Genomic DNA, 16,181 nt, shown 5'->3' with positions numbered 1-16,181 from the left:
AGCAATGGCGGCACTGCGCCGTCAGTACTGTCAACTAGTGCACCTTCAGGCGAATCTTCTTGCGATGCCACTGGATCAGCGCATGATGCTTGCCGAGTGCCAATGAAGCCAGCATGATTAAATCAATTAGCTATCATGGCTGGCGACGTCGCAACCCAAGTGGTGGCCATCATCTCAAGCGCCATGAACTACGGTGGGATGCTTCAACTGGAGGTTCAGCAGCAGACGCTGAATCAGCCTGCGCACTTGACGCTATGAATGACGCCTTGATCAAGCGGCTGCAGCACCGAAGTGCAGTTCGGTGGAAAAAAAACCAAGCGCACGTTTCCCAGTTCCACGTCATCGACATAATGGGCACTGCAATTGTCCAAAAGAAGGCAGACTGATCTGCCTGCCTTCCGCATGTCCGTATCGAAGGCCTCGAGCCAGTTGCCAAATATGGCCCGGGTTATCCATGCCTTCAGGTCCACGGTGTACTGTACGGGCAGCCAACGATTTCCCTTGAAGCAGCAGGGCTTCTTTCTTCTGCCGATTACAAGCAGTGGCCGTTTATCTGTGCCGTCCATGTTGGTGCACAACAGTATTGTTACACGCCGCTTCCTGTGTTTCCCCCCGCGGCATTTCTGGCCTTTAAGTCCAGGGTCTTCGATGGCAGCATCTCGTAGAATACGGCCGTCTCATCTGCGTTGTAAATGTCCGAGGGCTTGTACTGGTCCAATATTTCTTTGTTGGTCAGCAGCCACAACAACGTTGTCAAAGGGTCTATGGCTGCTGCCTCCCCGGAAATGACTTTGGCCACTATATCGTGGCGGGCTTTGAAACGGCTCAACCAGCCAGGGCTAGCCTTAAAATCAGCGTGCCCGAGAATGCACGCGAAGTCCAGCGCTTTCTGCTGAAGAACTCTGCCAGACAGCGGCACTTTGTTGGCACGCTGTTCACAAATCCATGCAAACACCGCCTTGTCTACGCCTGGAAATGCCGCAGCGCTCGCCGTTTTGTTCTTCGCACTCACACCATTTCCGAGCGCGCCGAGAATGGAGGCCTTGTTTTTCAGAATCGTCGATATCAAACTGCATGCAATTCCAAATTCTTCGGCAATATCCATTTTCTTCCTGCCCTTTTCAGCTTGGGCAATAATTGCAGCCTTATCCTGCAGTGTATAAATTTCCTCTTTTTGGCTGGAGGCGGCATCTTAGCGGCTGTCAAAGCAAATGGTCCGATTGGCACACAGACACACAATTGACGCACTCTAGCACCAACGACACTGAGCACACGACCATGTACAGCAGTACACAAAGCACACTGATACTAAAGCGTCATCCGGGTTATCGGAGCCTTCACGTGTAGTAGATGTCAATTTGGCTGCCACGCACGCAGGCGTTTCACTCCGCATTTAGCACATGCTGCAATGGCACACAGGATTAAATCAAATGTGCTCACTGCGAGATCGCCTACGGTTCTTGTCTTTTTTTTATTTGTATCATTTAAATACTTATAATTGCATTTTTGGCCCGGACACTGCGCAGTCACCCGTTGCGACGGGCGAACGACCACCATCATCATCATCGCTGTCGCCTGTGACGAGGCGGTGCGAGGCTTTTTTTATTGTAAACAGTGATGGCGGCGGCCACGCAAGTGTGCTGTGGCAGTAGTTAATGCAATCTAAGCGCACAACGAATGCATTTGAGCAGTTTCCGGACACAATTAGTGTTATGTGAGTAGGTTATTTGCGGACTGTCATTTCAGAAAATTTCGTTAATGAGGGATTGCTATAGAAAAAAGTTTCGTTGTCGCGAGATAGGAAATGCATTGACTCCTATGGCTGTTCGCCGGGGATCCGAAAATATTTTGTTGCGGCGAGAATTTCGTTCCCTCGGGATTTCGTTACCGCGGGTTTTGACTGTATGTCCGTCAGGCACATAATGTGTGAAAAGGCCCTGTCTAAGCACACAGTCTCACTTTGAGAATCGCAATGAGTATCACTCCTGAAAATGACACCAACACATGGGATTATTGCACAAGAAAATTTCCAGGAAAAACATGAGCAAGGAGTTATCGCTAGTGGCTGCTGAAAAACTTTTAGTTCTCTACTCAACAAAGAGATGAATTTAGCCATATCCTGCAAGCTAACAGGCTGCGTAAATTCATTAAATTAAGCCCACATGAGTTTTCTTCCATGATTACGGTGTTTGTGATTTTGTTACGTGTTATATAAGTTGCCAAGCAGTTTTACACATCAATGTTTAGTGCACAAATATGGCAGGCTGCACCCTGATCTCTAGATTCCTGTTATGCATTCAATGCTTTTGTAGTACTGATCACAACTGTAAATGCTGGACTGTTACCATCTCATTAAAATCTCTTGTTCTAGTTAAGTCTTCGATACAAACTCGAAATCAATTTCATAAAGTCAGAAAGAAAGCTGCAACGAATGCACCAGCCACTTACAGGTTTCCCCTCATGCCTGGAAATGATCTCTCAGTGAAGTACTCGCGGGCAAGAGGCTTCACCCACAGCAGCACCACAAAGAGAGGCGAGACAAAGCTCAGGTGAAGCAGCAGCCTGCAATCAGAAAAAAAGAAGAGGGAAGGAAAGGAAACCACAGACTGTGATTTCCCTTGCTATGATCTCCTTTGCTGTGACAGCAGCACGCTGTCACAGCAGCCACTGCCATCATCTCATGCCCAACACTGCTACTTTATGCACACAAAGGTATTGCTTGTTATGCCTCTCGAATACATGCTACAGATACATGCAACAGCCCCTTCACATGGTCGCCATGACCTTCCAAATCTGAGCTCATTAATTTCAAACACACTCTGTGTCTAGGTAACTGAACAGTCAGCTGCTTTTTGAGCAGTGGGAGGGAAGGAAGCAAAAACTGAGGGGAAGTTCCGGTAATGTGGCCAGCACCAAAGGCTGCATTTAGATATGCAACATGGCTGCGATGGCAACGTACAAGGATGATAGCCATCATTGCCGTGAACGAAGCAAGAGTCACCCTTCGCCAGCACAACCACTGGAATGGGTCAGGCTGCATGACTGGAAATGAAGCATATTTCTCGGCTGCCCTGGTAATCAAATATGGTCATCATTTGTTTTGAGGTGCCATTTTTACGCGCCAACCGAAAACAGCTATTTTTGGGAGGCGATAATGTGTCTTTGATGCATTTGCTGTCCCCTAGCACTGTCTCTTGCGAAGATAGACGCTGCAGCCATAGGGGATCACTATTTTGGTCAGGTGCATTCATGCTGAACAGTCGAGTTCGAATTATTTGGTGAAGGTTACTTTCAGGATTGAATTAACTGATATGTCGAATTAGCCAGAGCCGAATTAATGGATGTCTACTAACACTTTCCATTGGGGCCAGACATCTGCCGCAGTTGCTTAGTGGCTATGGTGTTGGGCTGCTAAGCATGAGGTCACGGGATTGAATACCGGCCACAGTGGCCGCATTTCGATGGGGGAGAAATGCAAGAACACCCGTGTATTTCGATTTTGGTGCACGTTAAAGAACCCCAGGTGGTCGAAATTTCTGGAGCCCGTCTCATAATCAGATCGTGGTTTTGGCATGTAAAACCCCATAATTTAGAGCAGAACTTGCGATAATGAAAAAAAAAAAAATTTAAGCAAGCAGCTAAGGAGTGCACAGTGAGTAGGGGCAAGAAAAATTATAAATGCAATCATAAGAAATAGAAAGAAGGCAGTATGGAATGCACAGCCAATACCGGTAGGCGACATTCCAGTAGAGAAAAAAAGTAAATTAGGCAGATCATGTAATATGTAGAAAATATGACTATTGTTCCATTTGAGCAAGAGAAGAGGCGCCAAGGAAAATGAATCACTGCCAAGGATAGCACAGGATTTAAAATGCAGTAATGTGATTAGGAAATTAGCACACACAGGGCAGAGTCCGCTAGAGTAAGACAAGGATAACTGCATGCCCTCACTCAGCTATAGGCTAATGATAGTGAACAGGTAGATAATGAGCAGGTGGAAGAGCCAAACATAATAAGATCCCCATAGGCTGTAAAGAAAGCAGCTTCCATGCACTCTTTTCTTCAAAACCCTCAAAAAAATAACACATAAACAAAGCCTCTCCATCAAGCGCTTGTGTCTTCAATGAACTCAAAGAAAGCTCACTCTTCGGGTAGACCAGCTGATTTGTTGACTGGCTTAAAGATCAGATGAATGTTGGTATGAGCAAATCAATGACCAAATTAACAGATTACTAATTTACAGATGCAGTTTATGTATTCGCAATGACCTCATCTAGGCTCAGTGATGCAATAGCTGTGGGCCCACATGAGAGCAACAATTACATCGGAAAACTCAGATTCAAACAAAAACGATCAAATGAGAACAGCGATTAAGACAAACAGTAGTAAGTACACTTACATGGCACAAACTGCGGAAAAAGAAAAAAGAAAAAGTGAACTGATCGTAGTTTATCAGACAGATGATCACAAGCTGTTGCACAACTGTCAATCAAGCAAATGAATACATTATTGTTCTTGTTTTTGCCTTTTCAAAAGGAAATAAGTCTTCCTGTGTATAGCGGTATATGTCATTCTTTAATGTTGTCACTGACATGCTCTGTTGTGAGCATTCAGCAAAGGTGCAATAGCAGAGTTACTCCAGATATGATTAGAAATAGAGTAGATTTCTGTTAATTCGACCATGACAGAACAGATGAAACTGATTGAATTATTCGGTGGGTTGAACTAAACATTATGCAGAAAAACGCCGAAACACACCGCCGATTCATTTGGCAGTATTCGCCAGTGTCCAACACATCTACGAATCAAATGCGTGCCCACTTTGTGTCCAAACCAGAAAACTAACGTATAAATGACACTAAAGTCATTAAATGAAGTATCATAAATCTAACACGCACCCGATTATTTGGCAAGAAAAATATACAAGGAGCGAAAATGTGCTGCACAATGGCGGCCCATGTCCTAAAGTTAGCTTCGCCGCACTCGTATTATGCAGTAAAGCATACAAACGCCTCAAAGGCGAGTGAGTGAGTAAAGGCTACTTAAAAACAAGGTATTGACGGATGACCTTGTTGTTAGGCAGCCACGAGCCCCTGGGCCCGGGCGGCTTCTTCGGCTCTCTTGATGACCTTGGCCTGAAGGTCAGAGTCGGAGCTGGGCAAATCGGCCTCCCACTACTCAGTATTCCTTATTTCTTGATTTGTATGGTTTGTGTTTTACGGGAGCCGAGACCTGACCTTTCGCAAAATTATGTGCTGCTGCTCTGGAATCACTGATAATGTAACGACAATGTGTGGAGCTATTGCCAGAGCGATGGCTGCCTCTTCCGCTGTTTCAGAGCTTCTGGTGCGGATTGAACCACCAGCGCTTATTTGACCTGAAGAGTCCACCACTGCAAGGGACATACAGTTGCGTTCTATGTATTCTGCTGCATCGACATAGACTACGTCTTTGCAGGCATGGACGCTCGGTCCTTATTTCCTTGTGGAATTCGGGGTGCATGTTTTTAAGGGAGTGGATTAATTTTGAGATAGCACCTCTGATCATGAGGAATGTCTACTTTAGTGCTTTGCATCGACTCGTAATTGGTGCCGAGATTCTGGAAGATGTTTCGCCCGGCGGCACTCTGAGCTAGCCTTTCGTATTGAGATATAAGGTGCGCTTCCACAAGTTGCTCGAGGGTGTTGTGCACACCTAGGGCTAGCAATTTAGTGTTGGCCATTCTTATAGGTAGCCCAAGAGCCTGTTTATAGGCCCTCCGGATAATTCCCTTTATTTTTTTCTCTCTCAGCAGCTTTGAGGCAGAGGTACGGGGTATTCGGCTTCATTTCCGATTGACACCATGCAAGCAATTTTCGGCCTTAATTTTCCTGAAAGAGAAACGGTGCGTGAGGATCGGGTAAACTGCAATCTGACATTGTCACCTATGGTTATTGCTTGAATATTTTTCTAGGGCAAGTCGAAAATGGGCGGTTTCAATGGAACATGACATGTGTTCAATGCATCCACAGTTCCCTAGGCACTGTCTAGACAAATGATGCCACTAAAGGGGTCGCCATAAGGGTCAGGCACGTGCATGCTGACTGGTCGAGTCTAAATTGTCCAGTGAAGGCCAATTTTAAGACAGAAATAACAAAAGTTTGGGTCTATAGAGATGCAAGGGTGTTGGCCGGGACTTCAGCCGGGATCGAATTAATCTTTTAACCGAATTTTAATTTTAATTTTTATAACTTTAATTTTAATAATTTTAATTATTCTAATTAACCGGACTCTAATTTTACAGAAGTCTATTGTACTTCTGTGCTGTGCCACGAAGCTGATCACTGAACACGCCTACCTAGTCAAGCTGGCCAGCTCACCTGATGAAATGCTGTCCTTCGCAGTACTTGAAGGCGTCCCAGTGCATGCGTGCATAGCGGAGGCCAGGAAACGTGAAGAAAGCTCCCACAAGGCCACACCAAACAGCTAGGAAGAACTTGAACATCAGTTGAGATGTGGGACCACTGGGAATCAGAAGCACAGGTGTCTAACACAAAAAAAGCAGATAATGGGAACTCACAGGTCACTAAACCTCTTAAAGGATCTTTATGACCTCAGGTTGCCATAAGTGATGTCACAAGACCTCCTCACTACATAGACGGTATACACATACTGTCATCACTGCTTGTGTTCATTTAGACTTTCTGCATTATGTGAATACATATTTCTGTGTTCTAAACATGGTATCAAAACAGGTCACACTCCAAACCCTCCAAAACAAGATCCATTATGGTAGTACTCTTCTTTAATATATGAGCCCTTAAGGTGTTAATTATCCTATATGAAATGCACTGGTTGGAAGCAGATGGTTTTAACCTGTTACAGCTGGTTTTCGTGATTTTGCAACACATCGGTTTCGAGCTGATTCTAATGTCAAATGTTCTGCCACCACTTTTAACTTACAAGACAGTGCTCTGCAGACGAATTTTTCAATATGGAAAAACACTTCTGAGAAGCTTAAGTGTCTACATTCATTCAGATTCACAAATTAGAGTCATCATCTTTGCGATACCAACCGTTTTACAGGCAGCCGTAAGATGCAAGGCAGTTTTGCCTACCAAGTCAAGGATGTACAATAAGAACACATGCAGACATAAAGGCGTTTCCCACTCAATGAATGCATAAGTTCTTATATTCTCTCTTTAAAAAAGTAGTGTAATAAGTCCCAAGCTTTCACCTCCCTTAAAATTTTCACCCTTCGTCATGTCGTTATGAGAATACATGTCACCAATGGTAATAAACTAATTTTGCAAATGTGATTTTTCAATCCTTCAGTGCTTAAGCCTTTGGAATCAGAACTTAAAAACCTAAAAGCAACCTGGCATTGGCATATCTGCTGACGACTTTCTCACTGAGTATGACTACCTTGTGGCTTATGAGCTGTGAATGATATATGTCGTTACTATGTGGCATCATAACAAGAATCTATGAAGAAAGGATGACAATGTTGAAAAGCAGAATGATGAGAAGCTACTAACGATGTCCAAAACAATGAACACCTTTCATGCCCTGTGCCATGCCATGGGTTTTGGCAATGTTAGTGATAATGCATGCACGAATACCAGAGCACAGTTTGACAAATGTCAAACAGTATTGACAATGTTAACCTAACAATGTGTTAGTATCCATGGTTTTATGTATTTAAGAACATTTGCTGAGTGACCTAATCAAACAAAACGACAAACCAAGGTCACTATTAACTTTTCTCACTGAAAATTTCGAATTACTTAACCCTTTAATCGCCAATTTAACTTCCGAAAAATGTACCAAAATCGCCAATTTTAAGTAGTCATAATTTTTTCTAAGCAATTCTGATTCTTAAAATATATTACATCATTGATTTCTGTTTAGAATTAGCACAGAAATTAAAAAAGAAAGAACTGTTGTTGCGGGCGACTTTTCCTCAATGCATGCCGTGGTAATGGGTCAGAACGTACTGAAAGAGAAGAGAAACCATGGAGGTGCAGGTGGCAGGTTATCAGTGTTCACATGCTGCCACACATGTGCACTGCTCAGTTCGTCACCTACGTCATCATCATCTGAAGCAATATCTAGGATAAAGATAACGTCCGATAACACAAATTCCATGTCGTCGCCAAATCTGCTTTCTGTACTGCTCCAAAGAGCGCCTCTTTTTCTTGGAGCATCGTTGCCACTGGCATTCTTCTTGCTAAGCACCATTATGAAATGACTGTTGCCAGGCTTAAAACAGGCGCGAGGGGCACAAAATGCAGTTTTTCATAGACAACTACCACCATCTAGGGTTGAAAATTACAAGCAAAGCAATTGACGACAGTGATACGTCCTTGGCGGTGGAAGGAGCGGGAAATCGGGCCGAATGAGTGTGACTCGGCGTTAGCGATATTGGTACAAACTCGTGTGATGAGTACAGCTCGGGGTTGGCGGCTAAAGGGTTAAAGCACGATTTTATAAAAAGTCGCAGGGGAATGGTCCCCACTGGTACGTTGTTTAATCGTATGAATTGCAGATGACAGATGCTTCCAACTACCCCACAAGTTGCTAATAATGATGTACTACAGTATATTTAGATACAAACATGCATGTGTAGCTTATTATTATCTCACTAAAAATTTAAAGAAGCTACAAGTTAGTCCAAAAACACAGCCTTCAATAAATACACACTTGGCAGTCAGAGTTAGCAAAATCTGACCACAAGATGCTCAGCCAAGTAGACAGTGTGAAAAGAAATGTCTTTGCACCTAGAAAACCTTTTGCTGCCTTGCATGCCATAGATAGGGTTGACACTTGGCCTGTTTCAGAGCAGCACAGCTGGCTGGCTTTACCCTCGTGGTTCTGGCTGCTGATGCGTCTCCGATACTGACATTATACTTGCCAGTTTTCCGGTTCTCCATTAACCAGCACATTGTAAGCTGCTTCACAAGCACTCTGTCTGGTGTTCACATATAGCAACTGTAGCAGTAGCATCATTAGCACTGCCCTCCGCCGTAAGCATTGAGTCCAACAGAACTGCTAATGCTAGTGTGGAATAGTGCTTACTCCAGGTGGGGCACGGACCTAGCAAGAGTAGGGAATAAAGAAAGGCCAGTCGCCTCTCATTTTTTGCTGGCCTCGGTTGTTGTGTCCCTGCACTCCACGAAGCAACTGTGCTATCACCAGCAAATTAATAATTCGTTAGAGTTTTCTCAAACCATATATTTATCTATTTATTTACTTATTTATTTATTTCAACTGCATGCAAGGGTCGCTGCCCCAAGCAGGAGGAGTATAATAAATGTACATGGATTTCATGCAACATAGTTTCTAGCAGTATATATAAGTATATACGAGGGGGTACCCAAAAGTAACCGGAATTATTTTTAAAAAGCTATGTATTTCTTTTTTTACAAAACAAGCTTATCACCTTGAAGGTACTCTCCATACGCTTAATACATTTGTCCAATCTGCAATTCCATTCTTTGAAACATTTTTCAAACTTGTCTGTTTTAATGGTCTAATAGCTCCTCTCTCGTTTTTTTCCTAACCTCTTCTACATCGTGAAAAAACAGCCCTTTCATGTCATTCTTCATCCGAGGAAGCAAAAAAAAAAATCGCATGGAGCAAGGTCCAGTGCCTGTACCCCTTACTCACCTGACCTCAATCTGTTTGGCTGTAGCGTCTGTCACACTCCCGAGACAATAGCTCATGTACTTTGCGTGTGCCCTCATTATGCAGCTGAATGAAGAAAACTTAAGTCTAGTGTTGACTGCTTGGACTCCCGCCCCTTTTTGAAAGAAAAGATTTTAGGCGCGTGGAGAAGAGTTGACTATGCCCAACGTTCCCTAAAGTCACTCTTGTGCTTTCTACGTGAGACTGGTTTAGGCGATCGCCTCTAGAACCTGTGAGACGTGCAGACTATGCGAAATGTCTTTACACAGTAACTTTTTGTGTGGACAAGATTACTCTTGCGTGTATTGTGTCTACAGTGCGCATCTGCGTATTGGACTACGTGTATATAGTAGCTCATTGTACCATAACATTGTCACCTGCCACCTACCTTTCCCTATATTCCCACTTCCCCTTTCCCCAGTGAGGAGTAACAGGCTAGAGACGCTCTCCAGGCCGACCTCTCCTCCTTTCTCTTCACTAAAATCTCCTCCTCCTCCTCCTCCTCCTTCTCGATGCTTCCTGATGTTTCTCTGTGGCCTTCTTAACCTCTTAATCCCACCAGTTCTTGGGTTTCCATCTTCTTTTCCCTTTGGGCCTGACTTGAACCTTAGCAAGCTCTAGTTCAAATAGCCCTGTTGAACTAGCATATGTCTATTCTGTTTTACTATGCGAGCACCCCCTATGCAGTTGGAAAGCTAGCAGACGGCTCCCTGCCTGGCTGGGCATTCTGGCATGCTCAGGCAAGCTCTCGTGCCCATGTTTCTGAATGACATGCCAGCACTCTGCGTTGCGTATGGATGTATGAATTATTATGGCAAGAATAAAGACGGTATTTTTTGGTTTGCGCCCAAATAGCATTACCCACTAAAGAGAGCATCATGGGTGTATGCTGCAAAGCGATCGAATGCGGACACCGTATGACAGTCAAATGTGCACTCAAGGATTTGCAGCGAGCACTTTATAACAGGTGTACATCATGAAATTTGGCCTGTAGTGAGTCCTTTCTATTAATATTTGCCCTTCTCCAATTTTAGACCAGCCTTCAAACTTTTCTAGCCACCCAGACAATGTGACAACTGTTTTCACATACACCCAAACTTTCAGACAGGCTGCACTGCAGGGCACAGTCATTTTATAAAGAGGCATGTAACAGCATGTAAATGACAGCGAAGTAGGAGTTCGGTGTGGCATGCGCATGACGACGTCGGCCGGTGGTTTCACAGTGCGCTTTCGCACTCAGTGTATACCCTCATAGCTCTTGAGATGTGAATGCGGGCACGCGCTGACGGCATCTCACCAGCTTAAACCATGTGCATGGTGGCTTTGGCTAGTGGTTTAAGAGTGCGCTCTTGTGCTTGGTGTATGCTCATAGCTCCCAGCACACAGGCTCGCTCCACCAGCGTCTCACCGGCTTAAACTGTGCACGCGCCAGTGAATACATACGTTTTTATTTTGAAAGGAAAATCAAGGGCTGTATTTGCTAGCGATTATATTTAAAAGCATCTCATCCCGTCTCGCACGTTGCTACTTGTCCGATAGCACATAGATTAGCTACTAGATGCAACGCGTTTCATGACATAAATGCAATCAGTTGGAAAATATGGTGCAAGGTCTGCACTCGAAGTGAGAAGTAAGTGAGCGATATGAAGCAAAGGCTAGCCGACGCAATCCAGCCTGGTTTGACAGCTGGCGAAGGGATAGGTTGCATGAGTTAGCGTCTATCCAAGCCACTCCAGTTCATTGCTGGGCTGCACTTTAGCTTTGTTTTGATACATACATGTAACAGTTTGCGCAGCACTAATTGCACATTGTAATGCAGGCAGTCCAGCTTCTACAACACTGCAGGAAGAGATAAGCAAGAGTGAACCTACAGACGTCAAATCCAATGGGGGTGCTGCGAGCTGCCACACTGCTGCAAGCTGCCTGAACAAGACCCACTTGTGGGTCACCGGCACTCAGATTGAGCATAGCGTTTTCCACATAACCCTTTTCTTTAAATGCTCAACCACGATGGGCCTGACACACAGTTGCACTTGTTGAGTGCAGATAGCTCTACACCTGTTCGTTGGCGATTGGGCATCACGAAAAGCCGCAAGTCCATCCCGTTTCCAAAAAATAAAATGGAACACAGCCTTCCTCCATCCTTTTGATACGATGTAAGACGACTAAACAAACACTACAAGCCTAATTTCACTCAATCAAACTCGATAGCAGAGGTAGCAACAAGGCGATGACGGGAAGAGTTTCCCCGACAAATACTCTCGCACCCAGAGCTCCAAACGCTTCCTCAGGCCTACGGCAGGGGGTGCTCACTTTTGTCCAAAGTGTCCACTCCTCCAGCCAACAACACAAAATCCTAGGTGTTTCGTTACGATTCCTCTCTGTTACTCGAGCCAGCATTACTGCGACTTTCGTTCCCTTTCAATAAAAGTAGTTCATTTTCTCTGATAGAAGCACAAAATCCCTGAGAATTCCTGGTTTTCTCTGTTTTTCCAGTTGGTAGACATCCTGTTTAAGGAAAGGCATGCAAAACAAAAGACAAAACGAAGAAGCATGACAGGGCACGTGTACCGACACAAATGGATTTTTTATCCCATTCTCTCGTGACTAAATAGAGAAGCCTAAACTGGGCTGATTAGCATGTTCAATTTCCAGTAAAAAAAAGAGTAAATTGTCCAGAACACGCAAAACGTATCTATGACGACATTATTCGTACTACCTAGATTGCAGATTGCAAATGATAGCCCACGGGTGAAAACTAAGTGAAAGCTAGCTCACCTTGAACTCAAACCTTGTGTTTGAAGAAACTGGTGCGAACTTTCGTTGAAACTTCTGTATGCTGCCATGAAGAAAAAAGGAATATAGATTCAGTAGCTGACTTGGACACCGCTAAATTTTAGCAAAGTATTTCTCAAAAATTTGCGCAACAATAGAACACAGCCCACATACAGCAAAGTGGTCAGTAAGCAATCATGATCTTTTGCCTTATACTTGCCAAGTGGCATCCCCAAGTGTGGGCACATATTTTTGAAGCTGTAGAAACTCTACCACATGTTTGATGCACGTAAAAGGATGACCCTCAACAAGCATGAAAGTGGGGAAACACATTTAAGATATTTTGATTTGATACTAGAGTTGGTCTCAAAATGCTGGACCTTGCCTGGATCTGGCTCGCGTGTGGCAGCCACGGTGAACACGTTAACGGAGCGAGCCAGTGCAATCTCATGTCATGGCACATCCACCTCGTGGGTACAAAAAAGTGAAACTGGTTCATAGGAACAAGTGCTGCAGTAAATACCTAGGACACTCTGGCACTTGCAAGTATTTTTTGTAAGGTTTTGACTTTCATTTACCACAAAAAAAGGGAAAATTCGAATAAGTCACACCAGTAATCTTTTAATGCCCCCAGCATACATGTTACAAAACTATGCATGCAATAATTCAGAAGAATGGCTTGCTGAGTGAGTTGGTATTCCATTCTTAAGGTGAACAGTGCGAAAATAAGACTTCATACAAAGGTAACGATGATGAACACAGTGCTGCATTCATCTTCATTACCTTTGTATCAAGTTTCATTTTCACACTGCTCACCTCAAGAATGCATATAATAAGGGCTGCAGCACTAATTGACTATTAACAAGTGACTATCAGAAAACTAATTCATGCTACAAGACTATGCACACAATAAGGGCTGCAGCCCTTATTGACTATTAACAAATGAATATTAGGAAACTAAAACACACACACACAAAAAAAGATGCAATGTAGCAATTCACTTTTTTTATAGGTACGGCCACAGTTATCTCCACATGCTCCAGCCGCAGCTTTATCCAGTGATGGCAAGAACGATAGCAAATCAGTTCCGCGGAATCCCGTGAGGTGGAGGAAGTGCCACAAAAGGGAAAGTTGTCATCCACCCGAATATATCATTAAGCTACAAAGGAAACCCATAAGGGTTTCTGGGGGTTTCTCAGAAAGAAAGCTTCACAGGTGAAGAATGATGCAAGCAAAAGTGCATCAAATGCAAATCTGCTGATTTCTGACAGCTGCAGTAGAGAATAAAACGGCAACTGCAGCAGCTGGGCTGCGTCTATTGTCGTGTTGCCCTAGTCATGTGCAACTGCATAGTCTCAATGCATTCTCGACCCACACTACGTAATATCCAGCTTCTTTTTAAAACATCGGTATGATTGACTATTAATAAATTTAAGTTATAATGCACAGTCCTGTAATCCTATGAAAAAAGTTTTTCTACGATGTGAAAGCTGTGTTGAGCTTGACCAACAAGAAAGAGTAGAAAACAGAGGAAGAGCGAGAGACAGTTACGACCACTCACCATCACGGAGGCCAAACTCGAGGAATTCTTCATCAGCAATCAGTGCCACCATGGCAAGGACAAAAAATGTGAACCCTGAGACAAGGCAGAGCGAGCGTTCCCCAATGGGCTCCTCGCCCCGGAAATACAGGGCTGTCAGTGAGAACAGGACCTTGCTGAAGAGGAAACCGTGTCAAGGACAGGTGCAGTTTGGCAAGGAGGACAGATGAATACAGTGCATGCTTATAACCAGTTGGCAAAGAGAGTACCTGGGCTAGCTGTTAGTTTACTAAAGTTAGTTAGCATTTATTAATTTATTGTGCATTCATTCATTTTTGTGTTTAAATTACGCCTCAAGGTTCAGAGGTAGTGATGCAAAACTATTGGTAAATTGACTATCGATAGCATCTACAGTTTTTAAACCTTCTATCAATAGGCTGAAAAGGATTACTGATATAGTTAAACCTCAATATAAAGAACTTCAATATAATGAAATTCTCAATACAATAAAGTATTTATTTTTGTATAACTTCTTGTCCATTGAACCTCAATGGTATTTTGAACCTCAATTTAACCAAGTATGCTTCACATGATTTCAATAAAACAAAATTTCACTGCCACCACGGAGGAACACTGAAGCAATAAATGGAAACTTCCGCAGATGCAGATGATCAAATGGTTGAATTACGTGCGGCTGTTTGCAAACGCACCTCTCAAATTGCGCACCGCGTGGCCAAGTGATCGTGGAAGCAGAGTAGCATCATGTTCTCTATAAAGTCCAAGTGAGATAAGATCCTATTGCATCGCTGTGTGCTTTGGATTGTCAGTGAAAGCATGCAAGGGTGAGCCGAGGATGTTGGCCTGATGAGCACTGTCTTTCCACCCGAGCAAGGGGAAGGGAGCAAGCTTGCGGTAACGCGATCAAGTGCGCTAGAAGGAGGGAGGGGAGTGGGGGACAGGTTGGCTTGTGTCTGCTTTTAAAGTCCATGGCAGCGCATGGCTGTCAGCATGGCTGAGTGTAACCCGCTTGCCCTGTTTTAGAGGTAACCAGCAGCATGTGCAAGACTGGGTAAGCCTAGATGGCATGACACCATGTGTGCTGTCTCCCTGCGCTGCACGTTTAGTGCAGCTGTAACCAAATAGTGGCTCTGCAGGTATATGAGTCATCTGTACTATCAGACGTGACGTATGCATTACCAGTCCTGAATGGGCTGCCTAGTTTCATGTGGAACGAGATCATTGTGTGCTCTACGACTGATGCTTCGATTACCTCTTGAGGCACAATCCATTGCATTGCTCACTGAAGCACATTAGTTACCCCTGAGGCTGCAAGCAGACCAGAGAGCTCTGTATCATACCAAGTGTATGTGCCGTGCAACGAATGGCCAATTGCTCCTCAATCGGCTGATTCACCGCCCATTTCCTCACATGGGAAAAATTGCGGCATTATTTATGACCATTACTGGCAATTCTGAACATGCTGCTTTAGTTACATCTGCGCCTCCGTAAACACATACCATATAGACTCATGCAAGCGCCATACCCCCAACTTGGCAGCCCAAAAATTTGGAAAAACAAATTCCAAAGTAGAAGCAATTACGTTCAGTGCCCCAATTACCTACGTGATCATTGGTGAATTTTCACGCGCTGCGTACTTCTGCGTGCCACTATTAAATGATGAGAGCTGTGCGTTGACCTCTGATGGAATGGTAGATCCGGGGTGAGCCCAATTTCGATCGAAAGGATCAGTCCCGTGTAAGCACCTGCACCTCGTTAAGATTGAGAAAAAACGTTCAGCCCTTACACGATTCTATACAGTATTCCCCATTTATCTTACAGTCCCTGAAATACACAAAAAGTGTGATGTGCCTATTTCAACAATATTCTAATTGGCTTTGTTACACATGTTCATAAGATGCTTAGGTAGTATTCACAGATACATCTGTGAATACTGGTCAAGGCACCTCTGCAGCTTTTTTCTACCCTTGGACTCAAGTACGACGTATATTTCATATATCACATCCAGCCACATAAACAACTGTGGAGCTAGCAGCAATTGATGTTGCACTGAAATATGTGCAAGAGGAGTTAACTGCATCAAAGGTTGCCATATTTAAAGACTCCCTTGCTATGTTTAGCAGACTACTATGAAGTCCCATTGATTGCCAGTTGTGGGCAACATTATCGACTCTGCCAGCAA

At 44.0% G+C, this 16,181-nt stretch overlaps 1 protein-coding gene across 1 annotated transcript in view; it reads right to left on the bottom strand.

The window, feature by feature from the left end:
* emei (transmembrane protein 161-like emei) overlaps positions 1-16,181 on the bottom strand; it is a 44,693-nt gene that overhangs the window by 15,603 nt on the left and 12,909 nt on the right. The window contains exons 6-9 of the mRNA XM_075693448.1: positions 14,003-14,157; positions 12,445-12,505; positions 6,360-6,503; positions 2,449-2,562 (exon numbers count right to left, since the gene is read on the bottom strand). Coding sequence (XP_075549563.1) covers positions 2,449-2,562; positions 6,360-6,503; positions 12,445-12,505; positions 14,003-14,157 — 474 coding nt within the window. The remainder of the gene's footprint in view (positions 1-2,448; positions 2,563-6,359; positions 6,504-12,444; positions 12,506-14,002; positions 14,158-16,181) is intronic.

Source organism: Dermacentor variabilis, chromosome 5 (assembly GCF_050947875.1).
Source record: "Dermacentor variabilis isolate Ectoservices chromosome 5, ASM5094787v1, whole genome shotgun sequence".
NCBI classification, from domain to species: domain Eukaryota; kingdom Metazoa; phylum Arthropoda; class Arachnida; order Ixodida; family Ixodidae; genus Dermacentor; species Dermacentor variabilis.
Note: the sequence above shows the minus strand (reverse complement) of the source record. Positions and strands in the feature narration are given on the sequence as shown.